This window comes from Sus scrofa, chromosome 15 (assembly GCF_000003025.6).
Source record: "Sus scrofa isolate TJ Tabasco breed Duroc chromosome 15, Sscrofa11.1, whole genome shotgun sequence".
In the NCBI taxonomy this organism is placed as follows: domain Eukaryota; kingdom Metazoa; phylum Chordata; class Mammalia; order Artiodactyla; family Suidae; genus Sus; species Sus scrofa.
In genome coordinates this window covers 139,503,515-139,524,225 of record NC_010457.5, presented here as the reverse complement: position 1 = coordinate 139,524,225, position 20,711 = coordinate 139,503,515, and the positions used below count along the sequence as shown (strand labels likewise).

The 20,711-nt window shown below is 62.2% G+C and overlaps 1 protein-coding gene across 1 annotated transcript in view; it reads left to right on the top strand.

The window, feature by feature from the left end:
- Positions 1-20,711, top strand: part of ANKMY1 (ankyrin repeat and MYND domain containing 1) — a 46,568-nt gene that overhangs the window by 7,636 nt on the left and 18,221 nt on the right. Inside the window, 12 exon segments of the mRNA XM_021075943.1 lie at positions 2,058-2,530; positions 3,704-3,920; positions 4,157-4,321; positions 7,584-7,962; positions 7,965-8,004; positions 9,316-9,487; positions 10,576-10,716; positions 11,854-11,994; positions 13,784-13,891; positions 15,478-15,609; positions 17,381-17,494; positions 17,764-17,929. Coding sequence (XP_020931602.1) covers positions 2,058-2,530; positions 3,704-3,920; positions 4,157-4,321; positions 7,584-7,962; positions 7,965-8,004; positions 9,316-9,487; positions 10,576-10,716; positions 11,854-11,994; positions 13,784-13,891; positions 15,478-15,609; positions 17,381-17,494; positions 17,764-17,929 — 2,248 coding nt within the window.

Sequence of the window (20,711 nt, the reverse complement as noted above, 5' to 3'; positions counted from 1 at the left end):
CGCACACAAAAACAGCCTCAGAGCCGCAGCCGAGCATCACCACAGCATCACCACTGTTGCGGTGACCCCGGAGCCCAGGTCCCTGGCCGTCCTCTGCCCTGGGGCTTGTCCACCAGGGGCGTGGCGTCCAATCGTGGCAACAGTTCCTCTCCCTACGGGCTCCCGGCCGCGCTCGCTGGCGTGGTTGTGCCTTTTCGCGGCCCGCATCCTCTTTACGACCTTGCTTCAGTTTCCTTTTGATCAAGCGCAAGTCTGGTATTTTCCCAGTCAGACCCAGCAGGCAGAGTCCACTCCGGGGCGTCTTTCCTCCTCAGAAAGCTCGCTCCACTCCTCGCATCCGCAGCCTCCCTTGGCCCGTCCCCTGGTCCCAGAGGCCCAGCCCCGGCCCTGCCAGCAGCCCCCCAGTCGGACGCCGCCTTCCTCACCGAGGGGCCCACGTTTTCGCCCGTGAGCTTTGGGCCGCGTCCCTAGACGGGGTGGTTTGGGCCCAAAGGTACATGCGCACTGAGAACAGAACTTTGAGAGCCGGGGCCCCTTCCCTCCGGTGAGCTCGCCCTCCTTTATCAGACCCTGGAGGCTCCTGGGGTCATAGTTTGCATGTTTTAGCTTTGGCGACACTGGGGTGACTTCTCTGACAGATCCCTGGAAGTGGGCTCCTGGTCGGGCACGGGAGCTCCTCTGGGCACGACCTGGGGCATCACACTTTTCACCGCCCGCCTTGCTGCCCACGCCCCCTCCGCACTCTGCCTGGGCTTGCTCCTCCTCGGCGAGGCCCCCGAGCTCCCAGACGAACCTGCATGCGCTGCCCCCACCGCGCCACTTTCGCAGACTCTGCTGGCGCTTCATGCCCTGTTGCCACCCACAGCTTCTTCCAGAAATACCCGCTGCCCGGGCCCAGGCCCTGGCATGATGAAGTCGTCCTGCAGTGTTTTACTCTCTCCATTCATCTTTTTGCTTTTTAGGGCCTCCGCAGCATATGGAGTTTCCCAGGCTGGGGGTCAATCTGAGCTGTAACCACTGGCCTACGCCACAGCCACAGCCACGCAGGATCCGAGCCGTGTCTGTGACCTACACCACAGCTCACAGCAACGCCGGGTCCTTAACCCATGGAGTGAGGCCAGGGATCGAACCCGCAACCTCACGATTCCTAGTCGGAGTCGTTTCCTCTGTGCCACGATGGGAACTCCTACTCTTTCCATTCATTTTCAGCTGCCTGGTCTAGACTGGGAGTTTCTGGAGGGCGGGCTCACGTCTACAGCCCCCAGCACCCAGTCCCAGGCTCACCAGGGTGTGTTGAAGGGACAAAGAGCTGAGGACAGGGTGGCTGTGCCCGGCTCTCAGATGAGGGCCCCGCTCCTGGGTGCCCTGTGTGTTCCCTCCGCATCAGGCCTCCCTGCCTCTGCCTGGGCAGCTTCCCTGCCCCCAAGGAGGGCCCTCCGGGCATCCTTCAGCTGCTGGGCAGGGAAGATGCGCCCCCCTGCCCCCTGCAAACTTGGGTCTCCGCTGAGGTCCTGTGGCCCGGTCCCCACGGTGTCAGGAGGCGAGGCTGCTCCCAGCTCTTCCCTGTCTCACGCTGTCTGCCCAGCAGACACCACCCCACCCAGCAGAAGCGCCGGAAAGGCCCAGAGCGGCCGCTCTCTGCTGGCTGCCCAGCTGCCCCCCACTTCCTCCTCTTCCTGGCCTCACACCTGCGGGGTCTGTCCCAGCTGGAGCTGCTGCCCCAGCGCGGTGGGGTGCCGGGGCTGTGCCCACGGTGGTGGTGGAGCAGGGGTTCCCTGAGAAGAGCCCATTCATGGCACCTGTGACAGGCTTCTCCGTGAGGCCCTCGGTAGTGGAGCCGCCCTCTCCCGGGGCCTGCGGCACCTTTTCCCCCGCGGCGCGGCCGTCCTGACACCTGTGCTCTGGTCCCCGCGCCGCGTCCATCCTCAGCCCAGGAAGCACTTGCTGACTGAGTGAACACACTTCTTAGGAAGAGGTTTTCCTCGTTGACTTTAAGAAGGGTCGCGGCGTCCGGGGCCCCGGCTGCCTCACCCCTTTGGCTCGGGGCTGTTCTGCAGGGGCTGTACAAAGCGGACGAGCGGTTCGGGCCGGGCATCGAGACCTACCCCGACGGCAGCCAGGACGTGGGGCTGTGGTTCCGAGAGCACCTCATCAAGCTGTGCGTGGAGATCCCCAGCGGCTTCTCCCTCCGCGGCTACCCCGAGTTCTCGGGCTTTCTCACGCACACACCTGTCAGAATCAGCCTCTCGGACGCGGGGAAGATGGAGTGGGCCCCGCGGGAAGGGCAGGACCCGTTCTTCTACGACTACAAGCGGTTTCTGCTGGATGACAGCCTCACTCTGCCTCCGGAAATGTCCCTCTACTCGACCGACCACAGCCACCTGCCCATGACCGCCTCCTTCCGCCAAGACCTGGACGCCCGCGTCTTCCTGAACGACGTCCCCCCGTTTGTGGAGGATGGAGAGCCCTGGTTTATCAAAAACGAGACCCCGCTGATGGTCAGAATCCAGAGGCAGGCTTACAAGTTCAGGTAACCAGGCCCATCTCCCCTCCTCACCCCGATGCCGAAGGCCGCCCTCCCTGACAGGTGTGCTCTGGGGCCGGGCTTCCCGAAGGCCCCTGGAGCCTGGCCCTCGACTCTCGGTGCTTTGCCAGGCTCGCCTCCTCTGGTCAGAGGAGGCAGCCCAGAGACGAAGGGGAGGGGGAGCCTGAGCCCGGGGGTGGGAACTGAGTGCCAGGGGCTGAGTGTCGAGGGCTGTCGGGGAACCAGCCAGGATGGGGCTGGGCCTCTGGCTTACTCTGAAGGTGGTCGGGAAAAGATGGGGTGTCTCCCTTGGTCTCCAAAGATAACCCCTTCTTCCCGCCCCCGCAGCCCTGGGAAAGTCAGCAGCCACTTGAGGAGAGTAGATTTTTTTAAGTTAAAATTTTCAAGAATGTTTTAATCCCTTTCCTAAACTTTGTCCTCAGATATCTATAAACTATTTTAGGGTATTTATGTGTTTTGTGAGCACCACTGCCAACTGGTGTGTACATCTACCCACCCACCTGCCCATCTATCCACCCATCTACCCACCCACCCACCCACCCCATCCCACCCACCCATCCACCCACCCATTCCCACCCCCACCCATCCATCCATCTGTCCATCCATCCACCCACCCATCCACCCACCCACCCATCCATCCATCCATCCATCCATCCGTCCATCCATCATGCAAACATCAGCCGAGCCTATAATTGCTGATTGTTGGTAGAGAAGCCACTGTTAAACCTCAGGTTCTTGACTGTGAAGGAGGCTGGGTGCCCGCAGGAGAGCCCGTGTGGTGCCTGGGCTGGGGGACTTGCACATTCTCTACTCAGATAGAAACTTGAAGGAGCAGCGGTGGGATGTGGGTGCTTGGTGCCAAGATCCCCACCCATGTGGGTGCCTGGCCTTCTTCACCCAGGCGCCTGCTGTGAGAACCCCTCCCCAGAGCAGGCGGATGCCCCAGGGGTCTCTCGCAGCCCTTCCGGCTCAGGGAAGGCGCTTAGCCGGAGCATCTTCCGCTGAGGGCGGCGTGTCCCGACATGGCTGGGCGGGCGGCTGGCCGGCGGGCTCAGAGCCTGAGGAGTGGGCCCGACAGGGGAGAGGGCGGAGTCGGGAGCGGGGCAGTGGGGGAGGGCCCAGCGCAGGTCTCCAGCGCGAGGCACCCTGTGCTGCCAGGAACAAGAGGGCGCACACCAGCTGGAACGTGGACACCATCCTGGAGGGGAAACGGAGCGGCTTCGCGCGCCGCGGGCCCAAGGAGCGGCTTTCCAAGGAGACGATCCTGCAGGCCCAGGAGGGGAATCACGACTGGATTTACGGCGTCCTGAAGGACAACCTCGTCAGCCCCGACGTGGCCGACGCCAGGGGCTACACGGTGCTGGCCGCGGCCGCTGTGAGCGCCCCCCCACCACCAGCAGGCTGCTTGTTGGGCCGTGGTGCTCTGCCCCCTTCCCTCTCCCCTGTGAAGCCCCCACGTGGGACGGACGTACTGGGTCAGGTGGGAGGGGAGGGGGAGGGATCCCCCGGGCCTGACCCGTTCTTCCCCAGGCCTGGCCGAGAGCGGGCGTCCCGTCTCTGCGGCGTTGCCCCCGTGGGGCCGTCCTCGCCAGGCTGGCCTCTTCCCCTCAGGTTCACTGTCACGTGGACATCGTCAACCTCCTGCTGGACAACGGGGCGGACGTGAACAAGCGCACGGACGAGGGGCTCACGGCGCTCAGCATGTGCTTCCTCCTCTACTACCCGAGCGGGGCCTTCGAGCCCGGCGTTGCCGAGAGGACGGTGCCTGAGCCCCAGGTCAGCTCGCCGGCCCCGCGGCCCAGCTGGGTGTCTGCGCCGCCCATCTGCCTGTACAGTCCCCCTGTCCACCTGCCCCTGTCCCCACCCCATCCAGCTGTCCCCCAGGCAGCCGTCCCCTGTCCACCTGCCCACGTCCCCTGTTCAGCTGCCCCCATCCCCTATCCCCCACCCCCCGTCCCCCGTCCCCCATCCCCGTCCCCTGTCCCCCATCCCCCGTCCCCCATCCCCCTGTCCCCTGTCCCCTGTCCCCCGTCCCCCTTCCCATCCACCATCCACTTACCTCTTCCCAGCTGTCCACCAGCCCCCGGCCGCCTCCTTGTGGGACCAGGTTCAGGTGGGGGGTGAATTGATGGTAAGGTGGGCTGGCAGATGGGGAGGCAGCAAACAGTGGTGAAGCTGGCACAGTGAGGTGTCCTGAGCTCGTTGCCACAAGGCTGAGGGACGTGTCCCTTACGGGCCACAGGCACAGCAGCTTGGGCTCAGGACAGGGGGCGCCGTGGGAGAGGGGCGAGCGCCCGGGGGCCCAGGTGCAGGGCTGAACCTTGCCTGCTGTGAGCCGCGCTCCCGAATGTCGTGAGCACTGCGGGTCGCCTGCTCCGGCTGTTTTGGCCAAATGCCGGGTAATGGCACAGGGGGGGCACCGGCGCCCCGGGGGTGATTTATCTGAGCTGCTCTCTGCTTGGCGGCTGCACCCTTGTCCCTTCCCAGCCCCATGGCGGTGCAGTCTGGAGGCGAGTCTCACCCCAGGGCGGGCGGCTCTCAGGGTGCTGGGCGCACGTGGTGTCCACATATCCAGAGCACAGGTGGGGGCGGGCACCTGCAGGGGGTGTTCTCTCCCCTCGGAAGCAGCCACGCGAGGCCAGCGGGCCCCAGACTGCCATCCATCGTGAAGGCCCTCGGAGGGCTGAGACTGTTCCCTGATGGTGGTCGGGCCACCTGGGGGGGGGTGTCTCTTTCTTGAGAAAAGGCTCTTCACACCCGCGGACCCCCAGCCAGGCAGAGCTCCTTGGATTACCGAGCCTCTGTTCCTGCTTCTCAAGTTCAGGTCCTTAGCTCCTGCCTTGTGTTCCTTGAAGCGTGACCACAGGCCTGGGTGGGAGCTTGGCGGCCGCAAGCCTGACCGTGTGGGGAGGAGGCCACGAGCCTCCCAGCCCCTGCTGCCCTGGGCGGGGGCCTGTCTGCAGGAGGCTGGGGCAGGCTCCCGGGGTGGGCTCCCGTCCGGAGGCTCTGCCTGTGGTCCTGCCCGCGTCCGGGGGTGCAGCTACCGGGGCGTCTTCATTCCCCACCCGAGTCTCCTCCGAGGTGCACGGCGCTTCGGGCAGTGGTTGAAAAGGTGCTGTGGAAAGTCAGAGGTGGAGGGTTTGAAAACCAACACTGCCGTGTTTGTTCTGTTTTTACAGCAGCATTAATTTATGTCCAATTTATGTGTCTACTCTGTTTTTCTTTGAAGTTGTGCACTTACAGTAATTTCAAGTTCAAGGGTGCTCTTAGGAGCAGAGGTGGGGGTCACTTTGGTCCTTGCGCCCTGGCTGTCTCCCTTTCAGTGGAAGCTTCTGGGGGCAGGAGCTGGTTTCCTCCCACAGCTTCTCCAAGCCTGGAAGGGTGCGGGGCACAGAGCGGGCTCAGCGGAGCCCGTGAATGAAGGAGCTGGGGAGTCAGTGGGGCGCACCCCCTTCCCGGGAGGGGCAAGAATAAGGCTGAGCATCTGGGGGACCCTGTACCTAGAAGCCTCCTCGTTGGATTGAAGTGACTTGAATACTGACAAGGAGTCAGGGCCCCCAAAGCCTTTTAAATCTGTTTTTAAATCCTTAATAAAAATCCTTCCTTTACTTTTTAAAAACCTTTTTATTCTGAAAACTATTTCCCATGCACAACACAGTACGGTGAACGTCCACGGACCTGTCACCCAGATTAAACAGTACCAACCTGTGGCTCCTACGCGCCCCCAACTGCCTGCCCCGAGCTGTACGTCGAGCTGTTTTAGTGTGAATGCAACAGCAGGTCACCTCAGCCACAACAATTTCCATGTGTCTCTACCAGCTAAAGACACATCCTTCTCTCTCTGTTCCTTGTTTACATTTGTAATTAAAACAATTTTTTTATGGCTGCACCCCTGGCATATGGAAGTTCCCTGACCAGGGATTGAATCTGAGCTGCAGCAACGCCTTTAACTCACTGCACCAGGCTGGGATTGAACCTGAGCCTCCACAGCCATCAGAGCCTCTGCAGTCAGATTCCTCACCCGCTTTGCCACAGCAGAAACTCCTGTTCTTTTATAGCATAGTTGCAAACACTATTATCTCACCTGCAAATTAAATATAAGTTTCCCGACAAGGCGTCCTGTGATGGCCCGTTTCCTTGGGTATTGCGTCTTTTGGGGATGGACTCACGTGAATGCGGCCTCAGACCCTGTGCAGGGTTAGAAAGGTTGTGCAGGTCTGTCGACCTGGGATGGCCTCCCTCCCTTTCTCCCCGCGTCTGGTCCTTTATTTGTTGGAGAAGCCGGGCCGTCCCTGCCCTTGGGGTCACGTGGGGCAGCACACTCCTAAATGCCGCCCCGCTGTTCTCGCGGGTGGAGCCGTGTTGGAACACAGCACGCTCTTCGTGCGTCGCCAGGGCTGGTTCTGCACAGCGAAAGTGTTGTGGAGCCGTGACAGAGCCCCGGGGTCCAGGGAGCCTTAACTGTTTACCGCTGGGCTCCTTACAGAAAAAGTCCATCGCAGGTGGCAGGGCCCCAGCCCCAGCGTTTCTCAGTGGGTCTGGGGTGGGGCCCAAGAACCTGCTTTTCTGGTGATGCTGCTGGTGGTCCAGGGGGTACATCTTGAGAACCGCGGCTGTGAACGGAGGTGGGGAGAGTGCCAGGTCTCAGAGGCACGATGCTGGCATGTGTACAGTTTAAATGTTCCTAGGAGCTGTGTTAGAACAAAGTAGAACCGCTGGAATTCATTTTTATAGTGTATTTTGTTTAACCGGTGTAGCCAGAATCCACTGTTTTGGTGTGGAATCGGTACACCAGTCCTCGGGGGACCCTTTGCATTCATTTTCTGGTTCTCGCTTACGGGGATGCCGGCCCGCGTGGCTTGTGCCCTGTGGTGGGGTCCTGGGGAGGCGCCTGGGCAAGTGCTTGCTTAGCTGTCCGTCCAGGTGCCCGAGGGCTGCTGAAGTCATGGGCGCGGGGCCCTGCTAAAGCAGGCAGCGGGCTGGGTTGATGCTCTGATTTCGTCTTTCTCCTGATGACATTTTTTGGGACTTTCCAAAGGAAACTTCAAAACCTGTAACAATTCCCAGCTGTTCCTCCTCCATCCCCGAGGCAGCTGAGGAGCCAGCGCGTCTGGAGGAGCTGGCACGGGCCCAAGGCGGCCAGGACCCAAAGCCAGAGGGCGGCCGGGCGTCTTGGGACAGGGACCCCAGGAGCAGCCCCCCAAGGTGGGGCTCCGCTTCCCTCAGGAGCAGCGCCAGCCACTCGGGGAATTCGCGGAGTGCGGGGCCGGGGCCCTTGGACCGGTGCTCCCTGTGCAGCAGCGAGACGGACTTGGAGTCCAGCGGGTGCGTGTGCAACTCCTGCGCTGAGCTGTCGCAGGACCTGCTGGAGCGGAGCGCCCAGAAGCACAGCCTGCTGAAGGCCCCCGCCGCCCCCGCTGAGAGGGCACCGTGAGGAGGATGGCGCGGTCCATGGTCCAGTAGGTCCAGGGGCGGGGACGGGCCCAGGGCCGTTTTCAGGGGGACCGGTCAGCAGGGAGGGCCTTTCTAGACACCACGTGGGTTGCCTTTGGCCCCTGGTCGGCAGGGACATCCTGGCTGGCCCCTGTGCCCTCGCTCTGGGTGCCCGGGACGTCTGTGTGGCCCAGAAGGTGGCCTGGAGCAGCACTGCAGGGGCCGCTCACCCTTGCCCCCACACACACACACACGCGCGCCGCGCGCACGCACACACACACGCCGACACTGGGAAGCTCTGGCTGAAGCAGCTCTTTCCCCAGGACTAAGTCCTGACGTCACAGAATCTCGGGGGGCAGGGGGGGAGGGGTGGGAGGCTCCCCTCCCAGTGCGGGGCTCTGATGCGGCCAAGTACACATATTTCATAAAACGTGTTATTTATGCGAGTATGCGGGGGGTTGTCAGTGCTACCTTTTAACTGTCCCAGGATTTAGATGCACCTCTCGGGTTTCTTTGTGACCCAGTGACGTGCATGGGTGGAGCCCTGCAAACAAAGCGCTTTGGTCCTCGGAGGGCCTCAGGGTGCGCAGGTCCTGAGGTGGGAAATCCGAGAACGTGGTTTTAGACCCGGCCACCCCGCTGCCTCTTGCTGGGGGCGGTGGGGGGGGGCTTCTCCAGGCCGCGCCCCCCACTTCTCCCTGTGCGCCCCCAGCCTCTCCAGGCCCCAGCCTTGGCCATGTCCTCACCAGGGGCTGTGCTGCCTCTGGGCTCCTTGTCGGAGGTGTGCCAGTGCGAGTGTGGTGTGTGGTGTGTGGTGTGTGTGTGTGTGTGTGTGTGTGTGTGTGTGGTTGTGTGTGCTCATGTATACGTGTGCCTGTGTGTTGCATATGTGTATGTATTGCATGTGTGTATGTGTGTATATGTGTGCCTTTCTGGTATGTTGTGTGTGTGTGTGTTACATGTGTATATGCTGTGTGTGTGTGTGTGCACGTGTGTGTGCCTGTCTGGTGTGTGTGGCACAACCTCAGGCCCCGTGAGTACCAGCCACTCTACGTCATCCCCTCACAGCCAACCCAGGAGGAGGGCTGGTCCCCCCAACACCCCATCTACAGGTGACCTCTGGTTGGCGGGGTGACCACCCAGGCCAAAGCCAGGTGGGGCCGCAGCTGCTCAGAGTGGGCTGCCCCGGCCCCAGGTCTTGGCGAGGTGGGACCCTGGGCTCTGGTGTCACGTGATTGGCACCCCTACCCACGCCCCCAGCAGGGGTGCGGTCCAGGCCGTTGGCCAGGGGCTCCCATGCCTGTCTGCCCGCGGTGACCGTCGTGCTCTCCTTCCAGACGCAGACGCAGGTGGCTGACCATCAGCCTCCTGCTGCGGCGCGGCGCCGACCCCAACCTGTGCCGCGTGCCCATGCAGGTGCTGCTCCTCGCGGTGAAGGCCGGGGACGTGGACGGCGTGAAGCTGCTGTTGGAAAGCGGAGCCCGGACCGACATCCAGTTCCCGCCGCAGGTCGGCCGGGCCGAGGGGCCGGGGGCGGGGCCGGGGGCGGGGCCGAGAGCTTGGCCGTGAGATTGACGGCCCTTCTCCTCTGGTGGGGGAAACGCTTGTCCAGACGATTTTCTGGGCCCCTTGTGTGTGGACGGGGTTTGCGCTGCAGAAGTGCCGGCTCACCTTCCAGGCCCCTTGGCCCGGCCCTGTATCGCCTCCTTTTCTGGAGGGTGAGGACCCAGGAGGATGGCGTGAGGGCCCTTTAGGTTTGTGGTGGGCCTCCGTCCGTCCTTGAAGCGAAGGCTGCGACCTTGACCTGGGCGCAGACACCACTCACTCACTTGTTTACTCCTTCGCTCGTCCACCTCCCCTCCACCCACTGCTGATCACGAATCTATCCATGCATTCATTGCACGGTGTTGGAGTGGGCGCCACGCCACGGGGGCGGGAGGACCCCCACCCTCCCCGTGCTCAGCGACCCCCGCCCGTGCCGGCCCCGAGCCCGAGCCAGCGTTGCCGGCGTCCTTCCAGCCTTCCTCCAGGGGTGCCTTCCTCTCTCCATGGGGTCTTGCTTTGAGGGTCGGGTTGGGAGGGAGTGGACCGATGGGTCCCCCACCTTGACGGCGGGCGTGCCGGCCCCTGTCCTGGCGGGGCCGGGTCCCGCTGACCGCCTCTGAGGGGCCGGGGCTGACTCGGAGACAGCCGTCCCTCCGCTGGGAGCCACAGGACAGGCCCGGGTTGGGGCTGGAGTCGGGAGCTGTGTGGCCGTTGGCTCAGGGGTGTTTAAATGGGGGCCAGGCGGGGAGCCTGGGTCTAAGGGGAGGCTGGTCTGCCAGGGCCTGGGCTCCTGTCTGCTGCCGGGACGGCAGCATCTCCGGGATGAGTGCCGGCGTGTGTGGCTGGTGGTGTTCGTGGCCCGCGGGGGGCGGCCTCCTGTCCTGCGTGTCTCGGGCCTGATGGGAATGTGGTGCCAGGGGACCCTCTGGCAGGCGTGTCTCACCCTGGACGGCCCCCGGCCTCGTGCACGCAGAACCCACCCGCAGGCTGTGGGGTGTTGCTGGCTTGGGAGCCACTGCCGCACCCTCACCCCGCCTGTGCTTCCTCTGCAGCTGGGGGCCCTGACCCCCCTCCACCTCGCGGCCGCCCTTCCCGGGGACGAGGGCATCAAGATCACAGAGCTGCTGCTCCATGCCATCACCGACGTGGACGCCCGGGCGGCCGACCAGGACGACGTGTACAAGCCGGGCAAGGTGGGGGGGCGCGGTCCCTCTGCGCACAGCTCTGCCTTCACATGGCCCCGTGAGGGTGGCTAATGCTCCGTGTGGCCTGAGCCGCCCGGCATGGGTCACTGCTGCGGTCGCTGTGCGAGCCGGGCCCCTCTTGGGGGAGGAGATGAGGCCGGGGGGTCTGGGCACCGAATGAGGAGGCCCAGCACCCAGGCCTGTTTTGGCGCCAGAGAGGCACGGATAACTGGTGATGGCAGTGAGAACCCGCTTATTCAGGTGACTTGGCAGAGCTCTGGGGTCCCCGCCGCCCCAAGAGGCTCCTCTGGCCGGAGGCATCTCCCCTGGAGTGGTCCCTCTGGTGTGGTCTCACCGCCCCACCTCCCAGCTGACCTGTCCCCGTCCCCGTCCCCTTGGCGGTCAGCTTGGGCCCTGAGGCTCTCTGTTCTGCGTTCTGGAAGTGCCGGGAGGGGTAGTCAGGGTGTGTGATCCACTCACGGCCTGTGGTGGCGAGGTGCCTGCTCTGGAGCAGCGGCAGCTTCCTTGTCCCCGCGAGCCCATCTTGAACCACCCCTGACCTCAGGGAGCACTGCGTTCCTGCCGAGACGGCTCAGGGGCCCCAGTGCTCCCTGCTGCCCTCGCCCACACGTGACATGGGGGAGGGGGCGGACCCCGCCGTGGGGGCAGGGAAGATGTGCCTGGCACAGGATGGGCGGATGTCCTGGGGCGGCGGCGGTGGGGGGGCGCTGCAGAAGGCCCTGCAGCGGGCGGGGCGCTTGCAGCCTAGTGGAGCTGGGACACGGCCTTTCCAGCACAAGGCCAGGCCCCCTCTGCCATGCAGCCTTCCCGGCCTTCCTCCTCCAGCACCATCCCTTCAAGGGCTGCAGCTTCTTCCTCAAGCCGCAGAGCCTCATGCAGCCCCCAGCACATGTGGGTGTGTTTTGGGGGGGGCAGAACCACTCTGACTCTGCGGGTGCCGGGGTGGCTCACGGCACGCGGAGGCCAGGTTTTGGCACTTGGGAGGGTTTCTCGGGGCTGCTGCTTCAGACCTGCAGGCTGGGGAGGAAGACGCCCCCCACACCCTGCTGCTCCTGGGAGCATGGGCATGTGAGCTGGTCCCTGCAGGGCCTCAGGGACCCCTTTGATGCCGCTGTCTGCCCACAGCCGGACCTGCTGCCCTCGAGCCTGAAGCTCAGCAGCGAAGCAGGCCCGCCCAGCACCTACTACAGTGGCTGTGCGTCTGTCCCCGACGAGGGCGGCAGGACGGCGCTGCACGTGGCCTGCGAGCGGGAGGACAACCACCGGGTGAGCCGGCCTCCCTGGGTGGGCGGGCCGTGTGTGCAGGGGTCTGAGCCCCTCAGGTGCATCCACATCCGTGCCGGACACGAGCGTGTGTGTGGTGTGTGCGCGTGCAGGTGTGCGTGCAAGGGCGCCTGTGTGGGTTTGTAGGTCAGCGTGTGTGCGTGTTGTACGTGTGTGGGGGTCGGGCAGCCCCAGTGGGGATGGGCCAGATCGCAGGTGCCGTGGCTCAGCAGGCGGACCTTGGCGAGTCGGCCCTTCCCCCCACTTCCCCAAGGGTCCTGGCAGGGTCCTGAAAAACTGCCGGCCGTCCTCCCTGGGGGCTTCAGGATCAATGGCTTGGGTCCCGTCCGCAGTGAAACGTACACAGTTTAGAGTAGAAATTGTCGTTAACTTCTGTGCATAAGTGTTATTTCAGAACACGCCTCAGGACACATGTCCACACACGCCTGTTCACACACCGATGTGGGGCCTGGGTCGTCCGGGGAAGTCACTTCCTCCCTGCGGGACCTGGCCTGTGCCGCCGGGCCCCGGCCCCACCAGGTCTCTCGGGGTCCGGGAGCCCCTCTGGCAGAGCCCTGGGCCGGCCCTCTGGCTTGGCAGCTGCTGCCTCCCACCTGCCCTGGGCTTTGGTTCCAGCGAGGCGAGTGGGGGAACCCCTCAGAGGCCCCTGATGGGCATGAGGGGCCTTGGGGAGCCACGCCTCCGCTGAGTGGTGGGGTGGCCGGGCCAGCCATCCGGGAAGCGCTGAGCACACGGGAACTCACGCAGAGCCTCAGTGTGCCCACCTGTAGAATGAACGTCACAGTGACCTGGCGGGGCTGTGGCGAGAGGGCGGTGCCCCTGCCCCGGGGGAGGCTTCCTGTGCCGCTGACGGGAACGGCGGACGTGCGTGAGGGTGGCGCCCGGGCAGCGCTGGGAGGGCCTCCCTGCTACAGGACAGCCCTGTCTTGTCACTGCGTCCTTCAGGGGTCACCACCCTGCCAAAGGGTGCCGGGAGTCCACGCTGGGGCTGGGGACCGCGAGGCCGGGCTGGAGACAGCACCTCTCGCTCACACACCAGAGTCCTTTGTGCTGCTCTCGAACTGGGAAAGTCGTGGAGAAGCAAAGTTTCGTTAGGTCAAGGACAGACCACCCTGTAAAGCCCAGCGCTGAGGGTGGGGCTGCCGCAGTCAGAGGGAGAGGAGGCCGAGGGCCCCAGGAGCGCCTCGGACACCTGCGGGCACCTCCAGAGGCTGGGGGGTCTCGGGGGGCGCCCCAGTCAGCCCGCAGGGTCTGCATGCCCGTGGGGGGAGCCGGTTCAGCAGGGGGTTCCTCGAGGTGGGGGGAGAGGAAGCCCCAGGGAGGGGGGAGGGGGAAGCTGAGGGGTCTGGGGGGCGGGGCTGTGCAGAAGGTGTTTCTCCCAGCCGAGCCGGCTCCCTTCACCCTTTGTGTCCCGGGCCGTCGCTGAGCCCTGGCGCCCCTGGCCACACCTGCTCGGTGCCCGCCGGCCACGCCTGCTACCTGGTCCTGACTGTCCTCTTTCCTTTGAATCAGTTTACACGTCACGCGTCTCTGTTTTCCGCCAGAAACGACGAATGTTTAGAAAACATCTCGGCTTGAGGACCCACCCGCACACCCACCCCCCGTCCATCGGTTCATCTGTCCAAGGTTGAGAGCCCTGTGGCCGGGCAAGGGCTGCTGGAGGAGAGAGTGGTCGAGTGACTCAACGACCTGGCCTTCGAGTTGACACCAGGAATTCCTGGAGTGGGAGGCGCCTCCAACCCCTCGTCCTTCTGCCTTTCTCCCCACCCAGTGTGCCAGGGACATAGTCCGGCTGCTCCTGTCGCACAGAGCGAATCCCAACACCCTGTGGAGTGGCCACTCCCCACTCTCCCTGTCCATCGCCAGCGGCAACGACCTGGTAAGTGACTTCTGCTCCCCTGCTGGTGCACCTGCCGCTGCCACCCCAAGCAGTCACGGGGATTTGCCGTGGCTGGTGGTGGCCTGAAGACAGCACCTCGCAATGGGCATGGAAGGTCCCTCCCACGTGGACGGAGCTCCCCAGAGAGAGAAGGGTGTGGAAGGAGGTGAGCAGCGAGGGGGCGGGCTCGGGGGGCTCCCTCCCAGGGCTTGGAGGACAACCCCTGCCTGTCCCTCATCTCCTGTCCGCCAGCACTTCTCACCTCCTGCTGCCGCCAAGGAATTCATTTGTCCACCATCCACCTGTCCCTCCACCACCTAGCCAGTCACCCAGCCACCTGCCCTCATATCCATCCACCCATCCGCCCATCCGTCCATCAGTCCACCCATCCATACACACGCCCGCCCACACACACATCCATCCACCCGCCCATCCATCCACCCGTCCGTCCACTCATCCGCCCATCCGTCCGTCCTTCCGCCCATCCGTCCATCCTTCTGCCCACATCCGTCCATCTGTCCCTCCACCCATCCATACACACGCCTGCCCACACACACATCCATCCACCCGCCCATCCATCCACCCATCCGTCCGTCCTTCCGCCCATCCGTCCGTCCTTCCGCCCATCCATACACACACCTGCCCACACACACATCCATCCACCCGCCCATCCATTCTTCGCTCATCATCCATCCTCCCTTGTCCACCCGTCTATACCTCATCCACCCAGTCGCCCTTCCACTGTTATTTTTTGAGCATCTACTACAGGCTAGGCGGGCACTGTTCCAGGCATCAGGTGTTACATAAAAGTCTCAAAGACCCTACATTCCATCTGGGGAGACACGATGATCCGGTGTGTGGCACAATTTCAGGCATGATGAGAGTTAGGAAGAAAGTGGAGGATGGGGGCTGGAGAAGGATGTGGGGGGCGCCTTAGCAGGGGGTGCCCAGGAGGGCTTCTCTCGTGAGGTGACATTTCAGCCCAGGCCCGCAGGAGCTGAGGCACTGTGGACGTGGGGTGGGGCAGCCGTGCTCCCTCTGCGTGCACCCGCTCTTCGCTCTTGCACTGAGTCATTCGCTCAAGAAGTCGTATGTCACCTGCTCTGTGCCTGGTCCTTGTGCCCAGCAGCATGCAGGGAGAGTGTCGTTCTGAGGGGCAGAAGCTCTGGAAGAGCCCTGCTTTGGTGTGTCTGGTGTCCCCTGCAGATGCCCTTGCTCCTGGCTTCCTAGGTGGCACCTGGGAACAAGTGAGCTCCATACTCTGCATGTGGCCAGGTGACTCCGAGGCAGGATTCAGCTGTGCCTCTGGGCTGGAGAGCAAGACGGGCCAGGGCCTCTTGGGAGGAGCTGGGCGGTGTTCTGAGACAGCGCTGGGTCGGGTCACCTGGGTGGAATGGCAGCCCCTTGCCAAGGCAGCGCCATGTGCCCCCCGCACTGGGCAGCAGTGGTTCCTGTGGGCAGGATGCCTGGAAAGGGCCCAGTGTGGCCCCCTCTGTGCTCAGTCCGGCTGTGGCCTTACTCCGGGTGCTTCCGCCACACATTCGGGGAGGGACCTGGCGGGCGCTGACAAGCCTGTCTGTGTCCAGATTGTGAAGGAGCTTCTGTCCTATGGAGCTGACCCCAACTTACTCCTGACCAAAGGCCTGGGCAGTGCCCTGTGTGTGGCCTGCGACCTCGCCTATGAGAGCCGGAGGAGCATGGACAGCAAGCTGGCCCTGGTGAGCCTGTGGGGGAGCCCTGGGAGGGGGGCTGCTGGGGAGGGGGCGTGGTGGAGGAGGGATGGTGGGGGGACGGTGCACATCCGGGTGCTGCTCACTGCAGGTGGGCTCAGGGGTGCGGAGAGGCCCGTGTAGACTCCAGGCAGCGATCTCTAGCCTCCTGCCTCCCCAGCTGCTCCGTCTCCTCTCTCCTCACTACCCCCCCCACCCCCCGCCCCGGCTGCAGGTTCTCCCCGGGGCAGCTCAGCTCCGGGCAGGTGCCCCCGGCCCTCCCCCAGGGCAGCCCCTCCCCGCCACAGTGTGGCCCTGGGGGCCCCCTCACTGCCCTTGTCCCGCCTTGCCGTGCACCGTGGTTCCCAGCAGCCGGGGGCACTTGAGCCGCGTGGGAAGAGAGAGAGGGCAGAGGGTGACCTGCTGTCGGTTTCCAGGCTGCCTACCTCACGGAGGATGGGCCACAAGCGCTGTGGAGAGACTCGCACTGAGCACCTGCGCCTCGGGGGTGATCATGGCCACGCACTTGGGGACCGGCCTGGGGCCTCCGAGCTGGCCTGGCGCTCAGCGGGGTGTTCGCGGACAAAGCGGAGGGGCCCGGCCTGAGCGGTGCCCGCGGGGAACAGAGGCTGTGACACTGGCTCAGCAACAGATGCTGGAGGCGGTGCCTCTGACAGCGAGGCTTGATCACACGCCTATTTATCCAGATTCTAGTATGAATGCATTAAAATCACAGGCTCCCGAATCGGATTTTCATAAGCCGAGGAGGGGAGGGGCCTGGAGTGGGTCAGGGCAGCCCCTCCCCCAGGCATTGGGCAGCTGGCTCCCACTTTGCCTGCCCACATCTGGCGCAGCGTCGCCGTCGCCGTGAGGAATCTGTGTACAAACCCACTGGTGCTCCTGCCGCCCAGTGAGCTGGGCCCGGTCAGCACACCCTGGCCGCCGAGGTCTTCCATGCCCGCAACGTGTTGCCCACGTGTCCCCCAGAATCCAGGGTTCCTGTGTTTGTCAGGGGTGATGAGAGGGGGGGCCCCACTAGGGAGTCCTGGTGCCCCGGAACCACGTCCCGCCTGCCCCTGCTCAGCAAGCGGGCTGCACACAGTGCGGGGCGCGTCCCTCAGAGGCGGCCTGGCTCCCAGCTCTTCTGTCGGCCGGTCCTATGCTTGGGGTGGAATTTCTGGCTGAAACCATAAAACCCAAGAGCCGCTCTGCCGACCTGCTACTCCCTGTCGGGCCTCGGTGGGAGGCGACAGAGGCTAGGAGGCCTTACTATGAAAGGAATCGGCCAGCCCTGAGCACGGAACCTTGCTACGGTGTGTGCCAGGGTCAGGCACACCCACACGTCTGTGCACGCTCGCACGCCACGTAACATACACACACACCTTGGCTCCCTGGGCTGCGCTGTGCAGCCGCGCTCGCAGGCACAGGGATCCACGGTCCCGCGGTGCGCCCTGGGTGCTGGGGGACGGCGAACAGACAGGCCTGGGTGTGCCCTCGTGTCGCTTACAGTCTAGCAGGAGCGGGACCAGCCACGTGCCCTGGGTGGGTCGGGGAGGGCAGCCGTGGAGCTGCCCGGCTGCCAGCCCGGCTTTGCCGTGAGGGCCGTGCAGGGACCGTGAGGGCGGCACGTCTGTCCTGTTTGCTGGTTGACGCTCCACACACCTGGGAGGGTGGCTCTCTGGGTCGTGCAGGTGACAGAGCCCGTCTCTGCTCTCCTGGTGGGGTGATGGGCCTCCCGGAGTCTGGGGCATCTGCGGGCATTTGACTCTGTTCTCCACAGATCGACCGGCTCATTAGTCACGGGGCCGACATCCTGAACCCCGTGACCCTCACGCAGGGGGACAAGGTGGCGGTGGGCACTGCTGTCGACTATGGCTATTTCAGATTCTACCAGGTGCGGTTTGAGTCTCCCGCTGGTGATGGGGGTGGAGTGGATGTTGAGCGTCTCTCGGGCAAGGCTGGTCCACGCCGCAGACCAACGCCAGCCCCTGGCCTTCCTGAGCCTGTGCTGCCAGTGTGGCTGCCTGTGCGCCAGCTTTTTGAGTGTCATCCCAGTTTGTCGTCACAATTCCCACCATGAGCGGAGTGTACTCCCCACGCAGAGTTGGTGGCAGGCCAGGGCCGGGGCCTGCCTCTGAGGGGTGACTCGGCGCTGGGTTGCAGGACCGGAAGATCGCCCACTCCCCCTTCCACACGCTGATGCCGGCGGAGCGGGAGACGTTTCTGGGCCGGAAGAAGCTCCTGGAATACATGGGCGTCCAGCTGCGGCGAGCGGTCTTTGCCAAGGAGTGCCAGTGGGATCAAAAGGTGCTGACCCTGAGCAAGCGAGGTGGGTGCCGCAGGTGCCGGGCGGCCAGCAGGGCACGGGTGGCATGCGGCTCTTAGGCACCTCGAGCCCCGGGGGTCCTTGCTTGGCCCAGTTCCATGTAAGGAGAGCACGGGTGCCTCCTGCCAGCGGCTGGGTCTCCTGAGGCTGTGAAGGGTGGGCTGCTCACATCTTCCCTGCTGCCGCCCAGGCCCTGCTGGGCCAGCGTCCACTGCCCCGTAGGTTCTGCCCTCCGAGCACACTGGGCGGGAGGCCTCAGGCTGGAAGAGCAGCTGGAGGCCCCAAGTGGGAGCGCTTCCCGGAGCACAGTGTGTGTCCAGCGCCTGGCGCACCTGTCCCAGGCGGCATCGCCCACGGCCTGCCCTGCTGTCCCGGGCGGGGGCCGTGGCACCAAAGGACGGGCGAGGTGCCTGCCCTGGGGGAGGAGGGGCCCTGCTCTGCAGTGTGCTTGGTGAGCCGGTCCCAGGGGCTGTGGTGCGGCCTGGTCTGGGGGGTATAAAAGAAAGTTACACTTGGGTATTTATAGCAGCTCCTTTCGCAAAAGCCAAAGAAGGGAAACAACGCGGGCCGTGGTGAACGGATAAACCAGTGCCCGTCTCTCGTCACGCAGCGGAATCGTCGTCACCCACGAAAAGGACAGTGGTGCTGACACTGCCACCACGGGGTGAACCTTGAAAACATTACCCTGACAATCCAGCCCCAGGGACCCCATGCTCTGAGGTTCTGTTCCTGTGAAATGTCCAGACAGGAAAATACATAGGGACAAAGCAGCTTAGTGCCGCTCACGGCCGGGGGGTAGGGCTCCGGGCGAGACGCTGCGGGCGCTGGGCTCCGCTTCGGGGGACGGAGAGGCTCTCGCGTGGGTTGTGAGGACGGTCACGCACGTGAATGCGCCCAAGGCCACGGGGCTGTACACTTTTCTTTTCTTTTGCTTCTTAGGGCCATACCCGTGGCACATGGAGGGTCCCAGGCTAGGGGTCGAATTGAGCTCAGCTCCCAGCCACACTAGAGCCACAGCCATGCGGGATCTGAGCCGAGTCTGCGACCTACACCACAGCTCAGGGCAACACTGGATCCCTTTTTGCTGTTGTTGCTGAGAAGAGCTTATTTGAGGCTTGCATATGTCCATTCACCGTAGTTTTAAAGGTAAATATTCACCTTTTTTTATTACTCAATGAAGTTATCACATTTGTGGTTGTACAGTGATATCACAATCCAATTTCATAGGATTTCCAACCCCTACGGCCAGCGCATCCCCCTACCCCCTGAACTGTCTCGTTTGGGGAAACCGGCAAGTTTTTTCCAAAAGTCTGAGGAGTCCAGTATCATGCTCTGCCTCTGGTCCAAAGGAGTGGGATTGTTAAATCAAATGGTCGTTCTATGTTTAGTTTTCTGAGGAATCTCCATACTGCTTTCCACAGTGGTTGCACCACTTTACAACCCCACCAACAGTGTCATAAGGTTCCTTTTTCTCCACACCCTCTCCAGAACTTCTTGTTTGTAGACTTTCGGATGATGGCCATTCTGGCTGGTGTAAGGGGGAACCTCATCGTGGTTTTGATTTGCGTTTCTCTAATAATGAGTGATGTTGAACATCTTTTCATGTGTTTTTTGGCCATCCGTATGTCTTCTCTGGAGAAGTGTCAGTTTAGACCTTCTGCCCATTTTGTGATGGGATTGTTTGTTTTTTTGGTGTGGAGCTGCAGAAGTTGTTTATAAATTTTGGAGATTAATCCCTTGTCAGTCGATTCATTTGCAAAGATTTTCTCCCATTCTGTGGGTTGTCTTTCCGTTTTGTTGAGGGTTTCCTTTGCTGTGCAGAAACTTTGAAGTTTGATTAGGTCCCATTTGTTAATTTTTGTTTTTACTGTCATTACTCTAAGAGGTGGATCTGAGAAGATGTTGCTGCCGTTTATGTCAGAGAGTGTTTGGCCTATGTTTTCCTCTAAGAGTATGACAGTGTCTGGTCTTATATCTAGGTCTTTAATCCATTTGGAGTTTATTTTTGTGTATGGTGTTGGGGAGTGTTCTAATTTCATTCTTTTCCATGTGGCTGTCCAGTTTTCCCAGCATGACTTATTGAACAGGCTGTCTTTTCTCCATTGTATATTCTTGCCTCCTTTGTCAGGGATTAGTTGGCTGTAGGTGTATGGGTTTAATTCTGGGCTTTCTACCCTGTTCCACTGATCTATATTTCTGTCTTTGTGCCAGTACCATATGGTTTTGATGACTGTAGCTTTGTGGTATAGTCTGAAGTCCAGGAGCCTGATTCCTCCAGCTCCATTTTTCTTTTTCAGGATATCTTTGGCTATTCTGGATTTTTTGTGCTTCCAAAAAAACTTTAAAATATTTTGTTTGAGTTCTGTGAAAAATGTCCTTGCTAATTTGATAGGGATTGCATTGAATCTGTAGATTGCCTTGGGTGGTATAGTCATTTTGATAATATTGACTCTTCCATCCAAGAGCATGGTATGTCTTTCCATCTATTTGTGTCATCTTTGATTTCTTTCATCAGTGTCTTACAGTTTTCAGAGTTCATGTCTTTTGTCTCTTTAGGTAGGCTTACTCCTAGGTATTGGATGCAATGGTAAATGGGATTGCTTCCCTAATGTCTCTTTCTGATCTTTCATTGCTAGTGTATAGAAATGCCATCGATTTCTGTGTATTAATTTTGTATCCTGCGACTTTGCCAAATTCATGGATGAGCTCTAACCATTTTCTGGTAGAGTCTTGAGGATTCTCTAGGTATAGTATCATGCCATCTGCAAATAGGGATAGCTTTCCG